Source organism: Urocampus carinirostris, chromosome 3 (assembly GCF_059441175.1).
Source record: "Urocampus carinirostris isolate Australia breed hairy pipefish chromosome 3, RoL_Ucar_1.0, whole genome shotgun sequence".
Taxonomy (NCBI): domain Eukaryota; kingdom Metazoa; phylum Chordata; class Actinopteri; order Syngnathiformes; family Syngnathidae; genus Urocampus; species Urocampus carinirostris.
Window position 1 is genome coordinate 42,258,411 of NC_142351.1, and position 10,593 is coordinate 42,269,003.

At 40.5% G+C, this 10,593-nt stretch overlaps 1 protein-coding gene across 1 annotated transcript; it reads left to right on the forward strand.

The window, feature by feature from the left end:
- wdr6 (WD repeat domain 6) lies at window positions 1-9,441 on the forward strand. The gene is made up of 6 exons (XM_088331919.1): window positions 1-208; window positions 1,510-1,671; window positions 1,775-4,406; window positions 4,496-4,573; window positions 5,551-5,667; window positions 8,446-9,441. The coding sequence occupies exons 1-6, from the start codon at window positions 139-141 to the stop codon at window positions 9,335-9,337; spliced, it is 3,951 nt and encodes a 1,316-aa protein (XP_088188045.1). The 5' UTR covers window positions 1-138; the 3' UTR covers window positions 9,338-9,441.
- The last annotated feature ends 1,152 nt before the right edge of the window (window positions 9,442-10,593 follow it).

The following is a 10,593-nucleotide window of genomic DNA, read 5'->3' on the forward strand; positions in this document are numbered from 1 at the left end:
CGGGCAGAATCACGTAGGACCTTGTATGAGTAGTAGAGGAATACTGGAGTGTTAAAAATTCTATATTTATCATGTTCCATTTGTGTATCTATGGCGGCTAACAGATTTGCATGTTTTTCCGAAATCGTTGACTAAGATATGGAGACGGCAGCACTGGTAGCCCCTGTCACGGCTTTGGAATTCCTTCACGATACGTTTCTACTGACAGGTAGGCTGATACGTTCAGAGATTTAATACAGTGTTTATATACTAATGTGCCACGAGACCTTGACTTGTGTGCCGGAGGAAATGTTCCTAGTTTTATTTTTTATTTTTTGCAAAAACACTTTCTTCAGTATATTTTCCTCCCTCCCAGTGATCAGCCAAGTAACTAACTTTTATCAGTATCAGTAGGTGACAGCAGATGACCTCTTTCTTTTTTTGGCGTTTTGGTCATGATCCCCAAGGTAGCACAGGGAAATATATTTAATAATGTGTTTTGTTTTATGAAGCTGTTTTGGATGAAATCGAATAAGGTACACTCTTGCAGAAAGTTTTGCTGATTTAAACTATCTTCTTGTTTTAGAAATCCTTATGAAAACAGAAAGTACTAAAACATGTTTTTGCTCCTCTAGCAGATCAGCCCCAAAAGGTGTGGAATCAAAGAACAGCAATATGATTGGCAAATAGTGACAATGATGTAAACGGCGCATACACCCTTAAAATATTTTAAAAAGTCAAGTCATGTTTATTTGTATAGCCCTTAATCACAAGGAGTCTCAAACAAATGACTGTGCGCAATGATAGCCAAAATAATGAAAAATGATGTGCAATAATTGTTAAAATACTCAGCAACCCTGGTATCCCAACCACCATATTCTTCATATTAAGCAAGCGGAAAAAAACAAATCGCAACAACCATTCAATTATTTAATCATCATAGGTTTTGCTCTCTCAATCTTGCGCAAGTTAAGTACTCGCTTTTTGCCTTCACCTTAAGAAAAAGCTATATACGGTATGTCGCCGTTAAAAAAAATAATAATCGAAATATAAATTAGAATATAAAACAAAGCTATCAGGCGTGTTTGTCATTTGTACATAAACCAATATTATTCCTTCACATCTTTGTGAATCAGGAAGTAAATCAAAGCTTCACTAAATGCTACTGTATATCAGATTCAAACCCATTGACCCTGCATGTCATTGTTGAAAACTGTTGTCTAGTTTGTGGAAGAGGCACATTTAGTTTATGATATATAATTTTTAAATTCACTGTTTTAAATTGACAACATAAAAGCGTTTTTACTCATACAAATTTTTAGTATTCTAATAATAATAATAATAATAAATCGCAGGTTAGTAGTAGTTTTTATCATGTTGCCAAGTATCGGGTTGCAATATAACCCAAGATGGAAACCACTGAACTTGTTCAAACATTTTGAGTCATGAAAAATACGGATTGAAATCCCATAATTTTGTAAAAGTGTTAATTTTTGCAAGGGTGTTCTGACTCTTCAATCATCTTCCCAGGCGAGGGTCCAGTGCTGACGGTGTACAGTCTTCAGCATGAACCTGAAGCACGCACTTCTGTGCCTGTGCTTCAACAACATCGCATTCATGGAATAAGGCCAAATGTCTTGTCAACTGTTTCAAGACTGAGTTTACACACAGAAAGTTTCAAAGAAACAAAAGGTGAAGTTAATAATTTCTTTCATTTAAACATGCATTTTGGTAGTTTGGGTATTCAATTTCAACAGAGCATTACAATAATGATTGCCCTATCCTAAATCCCCAGGCCTGAGCTCTACCCCTGAGGCAAACTGCTATGACCTTGCTGTGTTTGGTGGAAAGGCTGTCCGATTGGTTCGACTTCATTTGGATGTTTCTAGTCCACAACATGCACACTTAGAGATCCAGAGTCCCCTTGTGGAGCTCCAGGACTGGGTTCTGGATATCCGCTGGCTATGTGAGCACCAGCGCTTTCTCCTGTGCGCAGCTGTAGCCCACAACAGCGTCCTCCTCTTGGACATTAGCTCAGGGGTCACTTTGGCACAGCGTTCATGTCTAGAAGGATGCCTGCTCTACTCTGCACTTGTTGTTGTGCACGAATCCTGGGCAAACACCGTTCTGGTCGGAGGAACCGTATTTAACCAGCTCGTTCTCTGGAAAAATGGAGTGGAAGATGCTCATAAAAAGGCTCCCGTGGAACGACGTTTGCTAGGACATACTGGTGTAATCTTCAGCATCTCTTATCTTCAGGAGAAAGGATGGCTAGCCTCAGCTTCAGATGACCGCAGTGTTAGGCTGTGGTCTGTCGGTGCTTTAGGGGGCTCAGGAGGGAACTGTGGGAACGTGAATCCAGCTTGCTTGAGAGTGCTTTTTGGACACCAAGCTAGGGTCTTCTCTGTGAGCCTGTCTTCAAGTAATGTGTTTAGCGCTGGGGAAGATGGATCTTGCCTAATTTGGGGCTTGGCTGGCACAGTACTTCAAACTTTGAAGGGACATAGAGCAGGTGGGATTCGAGCTCTGGCGGTCAGTGCGGGAAGAGGCGACACTGGTCGATGGGTGGCAACAGGGGGAGCAGATGGTGGGGTCCGACTATGGAAAGTTGAAGACAATCTGGAGGAAGAGACAGAAACAAAGACCATAACGGACCTAGAATTTTCTGGTGGGGGTACACCTAAAGTAGTTTGTGTCATAGAAGGCAAAGTCCATGATCCAAAATGGACCCAATGTGTGATTGTGGTTTGCACAGACCAAGGATGTGTTTACCAGTATGGTAAAGGTAACTGGGAGTTGGTTTGGCAAGGCCCATCAGAGTTTCATTCCTACTGTGTGATGGAAACTATAAGTGTTCCAGTCCAAGACTCAACTAGAATAACTAATTTATGTGCTGTTGGGAACCTCAGTGGAGGCTTAAAGGTCTTCACCATCCCTTATTCCAAGAATGCGTTTGACCTCCAAGCTGGATCAGGAAAGATTCATACCCTTACTTGGCATCAGTGTGACAAAAGTGTGTATTTGCTTGCGTCGGGTGCTGAAGGAAAAGTCTATCGTTGGTGTATTAATTTGAGATTCAACAAAACTGGTTCTTTATCTTTTGGGGTAAAATTCTACCCTCTGTTTGTCTTACCTGTTTGTGCAAAACGTTGGCTGACTGCAGCAGTGTTCTTCCCCTCCAAGGAAAAGGCTTTGTGGGCGTGTGGGGATAGAAGAGGGTCATTGCTTTTGTATCAAGAAGACTTTTGCCAGGAGGACGAGGAAGTTTTAAAGGGTTTTGCTCAAGCAAGTAAGAAAATTCATGAGACTGATGGAACACTGAACGAGACATCAGAGAAAGAAGGAGGTTTGATGTTGTCTCCCCTGAGCTGCTTGTTCGGGGTGCATGGAAAACAAGGTGTTACATCAATCTGTGAATATAACGGTCTTCTCTACAGCACTGGGAGAGATGGCTTTGTGCGTGTTTTCAAAGTGCATCACACAGGAGAGAAACATGTGCAAAGTCCTCAAGGCCTCCTTCAGCTAAAGGTTCTACGAGTCCAGAGGGCTTGCAAAGGGATGGAATGGTTGGAGAGGGCCTTAATAATGGATTCTCACTATTCTCCAGAGAATGGAGGTATAAATAAACTTAATAACCAAGATACAATGCAGGGGTCTCTTATAGAAAATCCTCTGGACCAAAAAGGTTTAACCAACGACGACAAAGCAGCAGAAGCCCGTTTTGTCATTTTTGGCTTTCATGCCACCCATTTTGTGGTTTGGGACCCGATAAGGCAGGAGAAACTGTTTGCGGTGCCTTGTGGTGGGGGCCATCGTTCTTGGAGCTTCTGGCCAATCCACAATGGGGTTTGGAACGGACACGGAGTTTTTGTTTTTATTAAACAGGGGTGCGTCTTGACTTCCAAGCCCGTCTTAGGGTCACCAAGATGGTCGGGCAAGGCAGTACGGAATGAAGGGTGGAGCCTAAGAGAGGGTATCCACGGGAGGGGGATTGGGTGCGTTTGCCGACTCGGGGACATCTTGGTGCAGAAAGAAACAGAAAAGAACCCTAATGGGATCGAAGTTCAAGGGAAGTGGGAAATCATCGTGACGGGTGGGGAAGACACAAGCTTGAATGTTTTGGCTGTGGATCCCAATTGTGGTAGTGTCAAAATTCTCTTTGTGATTACTGACCACATATCAAGTGTACGCACCATGGTGGCACTTAGTCAGCGAGGCAAACCCCCAAAACCCCAGTCTCTCTCCGCTTTACTGATATCTGCCAGTGGACGGGCTCAACTCCAATGCTACCAGCTGTGGATTGGTTCTGACGAACAGAAAATCAGTCCTTTCTGCCAGATGACGCAAATCGCCAGTCATCGATTGGATGAACACTGGGAGCGGAAGCGCAACAGACACAAGATGGTGAAAATGGACCCAGAAACAAGGCACGTCATCAGATCGATTCAGTGTTATTATTATTATTATTTTTTGTAAATGCTATTGAAAACTCATCTCATTAGTGCTGTGTTTTCAGGTACATGTCAATGGCAGTGGTTGACCAGTATTCAGATGCTGTTCTTGTGGTTCTTGCCTGCAGTGACGGGGCTCTCAGGTTAGTGATGTTGCAGAAACATGTATTCATATAACTTTTTTGCTTCACCGACACAAAAGTTAGGTGCACCAAAACGTTTAACTGTATCATATTCAAAAGTGCAAATTATGAAATACAAATTCCTGCCGGCGTTTTGAGATACTGTTGACGGTTATTCAAATGCGCACTGTGTATTATTTAACCCCTAGATGTCGCTGTATTGTGAAGTGTCACTGAAAACGAATACAGTACTCAAAAGGATGAAGACAATTACAAATTACTTCTTCTTCAAGTTTAACGGCCGTTAGCATCCTTCACTTTGGAGCATTTATGCCTCTAAAATACATAATACGGAGAATAATTAATTGCAAAACACACAGGGAAAACAAGGAAGGTAAAGTCACAAAAGAGACAAAGGCAAAAAAGAATGCACGCTGTACAAGACGGCAGGTAGACTTACCGAACACAGTGTGAGATGATCAAAGCCTCAGACAAAACAGAAGTCCCTCAGCAACATGGTAAGCAAAGTTCCAATTACTACAAGCGGGAATGAGTGCTATGTATTTGCTGAGCACTACACTCGCTGTCTTTTTTTCAGCGCACAATCTTTTTGGTTCACATCGTCATTCAGTGACGTCACAGCTCTAGGTGATATGAGATCCTTGGCGCATGAAATATTTTGAAACATGTTTGAGTGATTGTTTGAACACTACACTGTGCGCAGTTGAAAAAAAGAGATGTGTCTTTTGTGTAATCCCTTTAAGACTTTATAATATGTGTCTGTGTTTACTGTATTCAACAAACCCCATCCGTAACCCTCCAGCATCACCTCCAAAAGCTGGAAGAGAAAAACTGATCCTGTAGTTATTTCAAATTTGCATCTAAAAGTAAATAATGATCATATACGTATTAGTCTTTTGATCTGTATATATGGTATGCTTTTGGGCATTTTGTTTATGTTAATGATGATCTGTCTCTATTTTTGCTGTTTTTTCCAGATTGTTTTCTGTCTGTGTAGTACAACGCCAAATAGATTTGGTGTGGGAAACTTTTTACCACCGGCGTTGTGTGCTTAGTGTTGCTACCTGCTGCCTTCAGGACGGAAAAGGAAACAGGTGAGAGAGTGAGAATTATTTACGGTATTTTTAATTTTTTTCATCAAAATTGTTGCTTTTTTATTAGTATTGTAAAGTGTTCATTGAAATGTTTTTTGTTCATACTGATCCCAAAAGTATTAATTGATCCTGATGCCATGCACCGATACCACCAGTAAAAAAAAAAACTTCCCTTTGCAAAAAAATCAAGCAATATTCATTTTTCTCTAGAAAGCGCTCTTGGTTTAAACCCAAAAGCTAGTTAAATATATTTCCAGTGAATCTTTAAACAAAAAGTTCCATCTGTTGAGTGTTACAAATATTAAAGTTAGATTCATACCAATTGTTAAATCTCGTACTGTAAATCTCTTTCTGAATTTTGAAATACCATCTTCAATATTTGGCAGATCTGATCATTTTTTCCCCTTAATAATGAATTCATTTAATAGAACAAATTTCCTGATTTGGCCTCTAGAAGGCAGTTAATTCTGGTATATTGTACATATGTGAGAAGGAGTCACCAAGAATCAAAACTATCCGGTAGGTGAGTGGCTAAACAGATGGCAACGGATGATTGAGAATAGTTTGCGATGAGAACACTGCAACACCACAAAGCAACTGCTTTTTCCAATACAAAGTACTTATGAGGAATACAAATGAGAAGAGCAATTAACAGTAAACTATTTAGTGCAAGACGGTTAAAGCTCAACGGGAATATCACCTACCACCCCAATGGTACACCTAATGATGATATTTTTGTCATCGAATTACCTTATTTTCTGCACTATAATGCGCACTTAAAAACCCTAAATTGGACACAAATGTATAAGTACGCCTTATAACCCGGTACGCCTTGTATGCCTTTTATAACGCAGAGTACAGTGGATAAGGTTGGAAATTTCATACAGTACTCATAAGGTGTGCTTTACTACTTCCATATTGGATTGATAAATCTATATTGATCGCTTACCCGAATTGTCATACATTGAATGCAATGGGATTCGAAACCAGGTCATGGCGGTGAAGGCGCCGACTCGTTGCCACTAGACCTCCTGTGGTACAAATGACATTCTAAAAGGCATTTGGGCTTATCTCCTTATCACACATTTTTTTACTCACAGTGCCAGAAACACTGATCCCCATGGTGCATTCTGATAACGTTGCGAAAGACAGGAAAAGAAAACAAAATACTATACAAGGGCTTTCACGTGCATATACATATCAAACTGAGAGGTTATTAACATACAGGTGAAGAATTGGAGAGCCTGTTGAAAGGGACAGTGTGTAATATTTAGTGCCTCATAGTGGTAAAAAAAAAACTATTGATCTGAATGGTTGGATCCTATAACCACAAGTGCCCGTAGGGGCACCATTTCCTTGTGTCTTGGGCACAACACAGTACAGTCTGGTGGCATCCATTCCTCTCCATACCAACATATGTTTCCACCCGGTCTCGAACCTGAAATCTTTCGCGTTTTAGGCGAACTATCATACCAATGTTAATTTTTGTTAAAAAAAAAATCAAACGACCAGAAATGTACATTTCTTTTACATAGTGGAATACATACATAGTAGACGCCACCAGGTTTGAATGGCATCTAGCTGCTATGCAGTGATCATTTGACCTGCTGCCTTCCGGCAGACGCTACAAGTCGCACAAAACAAAAACAAACAGACACAGAGATAGTTTCTTCCCCAGAGCCATCACCACCCTTAACACACACTGCACAAAAAACTGAAACTCTTGCAAAGGCACTACCTCATACAGATGTGAAATTGTACTCGTGCCCATGCTTACTTTGCACAATGTTGCCTATTTTGCACTACTGCATATTGCACTAATACGATCCCAAAACTGTATGTAAACACCCAATGTAAATATCTTCTGCCTCTAGATATCCACCCTTTCTTGTGTAAATATTGTGGAAATTATCTTTTATCTTTTTTGTTTATTTTTTCATTCTCTCAGTAAAATGTCGAACTGGAGTGCCACGTCCACTTTCGTTGTCACAATATGTTCAACCCATTTTGAAACAATGATAATAAAGGTATATTCTATTCTATTTGGCAATGGGTTTTCATTTACATTAGACAGCAGTCCCCTCTCGTGGTCAAATATTACACACTGGGGCTTAAACCTTCCAGAATGCACTATGCAAGTCAGTGTTTTCGGCATTGTGAGTAAAAGTACTGTGCTAATCAGATACGTTCTAATACAGTTTCTTATATCATCTGTACCACAGGTGGCTTAGTACAGGGGTCCCCAATGTAGCGCCCGTGGGCACATCAGCTGGCTCTAGGGGACACCCACCTGTCCTGAAAATAGCTCACCGGTGCTGATTCATAGTGATTTTCTAGTAAAAAAATACTTTTGTGGTTGACTGCCTATTAATCCATACTTCCAATAAATAACATGGTAATAACATACTAACAACATAGTAATAACTTGCTGAATTGTTATTTTGGAAATACATACTAAATTGGTGGCCCTTTACGCGATTTAAACCCTAAAAGTAGCTCTCATCTTGAAAAAGTTTGCAGATTCTTGGTCTAGTCTAGTGGTTAAGTATTGGTTCTCTCACTGCCAAAATCTGGGTTTGATTCCAGTTGCAAATGAAGTTTTGCAATTTTAACTAGCGACACTACTCATAGCAAACAATGATATATGCCATATTTATGCCATAAGTTCGGTGCGCCTTATGCAAGAAAAATATACAACAAAATAATTTTTTCGAGGTTGCGCCGTATAGTGCAGGATATACGGTAGTTCAATTGATCAAAATGTCCGTTATTTCACAGGCATACACTGCTCTTCAGTGCTGCAACTGATGGCAAGATAGCAGTGTGGGATTTGACTCGATCAACCTCAGGCGATTCAAGCGATGCTCCATCTCCATCATTGACCTTCACTGCCCACCAGAGTGGTGTGAACTCGTTAGCCGTTTGGACTCAAACACAAAGTTGCCACGAGGACGGTTGCCTGATAAACGTTGCGAGTGGTGGTGACGACGGGCAGTTGACGGTTTCGGCCATCAGAGTGGACTACATGGACGATCGTAGCAGGACAGGAAGCATTACTGACGACCAGCCGCAAAGCCATCTTGGTTTTTACTTCATCTCCCAATTGAATGTCCCTTTGGCACATGCAGCACCTCTTACTGCCCTGAAACTCCTCAAACCGGGCTTGATAGTCACCGCGTCCTGCGATCAGCGAGTCTGTTTGTGGGAGCTAGGCAGTAGTGCCATCAAACACAGAGCGGCGCTGTTCTCCCATGTTGCAGATGCTGCAGGACTTGTGGTGTGGGAGGAGAAGGTAGCAGTTGAAAGGATGGAGGCCAAGTCTCCCGCTCACGAGGTTCTTTTTTATGGAAGGGCAGAAGGTCAAACGGATTTAGACCAAATGGAAGGGAGGCCAGCCAGTGTGGGCCCTTTTGTCCAGGAAGGTTCAAATGGGTCATGGGGAAAGACAAATAATTCAAAAGAAGAGACAGACAATAACAAAGAAATAAAGGCTAACAACGAAGATGAAGATGAGACCATCACGAATATTTACCGTGAGAAAAAGGAAGTGATGGGATGGGCTCTAGTCTGTGGCCAAGGCTTCCAGCTGTTGCAAATTCAAATTAAAGACGAGAAAGACTTTAGCTCAGATGAAAGGAGGGAATTCGACGAGAAGGATCAGACTCAATAGCTTTACATGGCTTATGCCATTAAGGCTTGTGCCTCTAACATCTAAACGTTTTGATTCAGTTTTATTTGTTGCCTTTTTTCAATAAAGGTAATTTATTCCAATAATTGTTTTACTAGGCAGCTATAAAGTTTTTTTTCATATTATAGCTTTAGACCATATGTTAATAATGTGTGTACAGTATTTACTGTTATATTACGCCTATATGTGGTCAGAATAATGCATAACATTCTTGGTGCATGCAATAAAATAGTGTGTTTGTGTGTGTGTGTGTACATTATAAATATATATATATATATATATATATATATATATATATATATATATATATATATATATAATGATAGGAATCAAATCGACTCAACTATTTCGAGGCAGTATTTCTGTAATTTTAGCTTTTTTTTGTTCTTTGATTAGCATTGTTTATCATATTTTAGCCTATTGTGTCCTTTGTTAAAAAAATGGGTGCTGCTTGGGCTGATTTTGGGGATGCCCGAGCATCCTCAAAACAGGCTAACTTCGCCAATGGAATAAATAAATACAGGCTAGTTGATTAGGCTCAGTTTAAGCAAGTCTGGCTGATGACAAGTTTAGTCTCAGTTCGTTTTTTATTTTCTCTTATTTTTATTTTGTTGATCCTTCAAGAAAACCATACTTCTCTCTTTGACAAAGAAATCGATGAATGGGATTAGGACCAAAATATACTGTATCAGCTTTGCCAAAATTGATGGCATCTTTGCACGTTTATGTGTCACTTTTTAGAATCTCAAAATTGGCTTTAATATACATATTCCTCAAAACTCTGATGGCCATTTGACAAGCATTTGTAATTGGCATATTTTGTTGGGTTGTACAATTCCAGTCCGGGAGCCACCAGGCTGTACCTGCCCAAGGCACCACAGGATAGGGTGCCCCTACAATCCTAGCGGTTAAGGGATCCAACTAACCAACAATTTACCATAACATTTCTTTTCTCGCCATTTTCTCCTTTTTAACCACCAAACCATTTCATGCCTGCAATTGAGCCCCAAAAAAGTGATTTTTGCACTTTTGGTGTTAGAGTGATGATAAATTATCTTTTTTACCGTTCACGTTTGGCAGGTTGGATTAAAAATGGTGATGTGCATAATTTGCCCACCTTTGGACTCAATTTTTCGCAAAGCAGTCTTAACATGGTGGGTCAGAGTCTGTCTGTTATGGTGCCAACTAATTGTGCCATTAATATTTTAGTGTATTAAACCCATCTCCCGTTACCCTTT

Bases quoted from the DNA above. Each gene is read 5' to 3' on its own strand.
- wdr6 (XM_088331919.1), top strand. From the start codon at position 139: ATGGAGACGGCAGCACTGGTAGCCCCTGTCACGGCTTTGGAATTCCTT. The intron at 1,672-1,774 runs GTGAAGTTAATA...CTAAATCCCCAG, and splicing joins AAGTTTCAAAGAAACAAAAG to GCCTGAGCTCTACCCCTGAG. The intron at 4,574-5,550 runs GTTAGTGATGTT...TGTTTTTTCCAG, and splicing joins TGCAGTGACGGGGCTCTCAG to ATTGTTTTCTGTCTGTGTAG.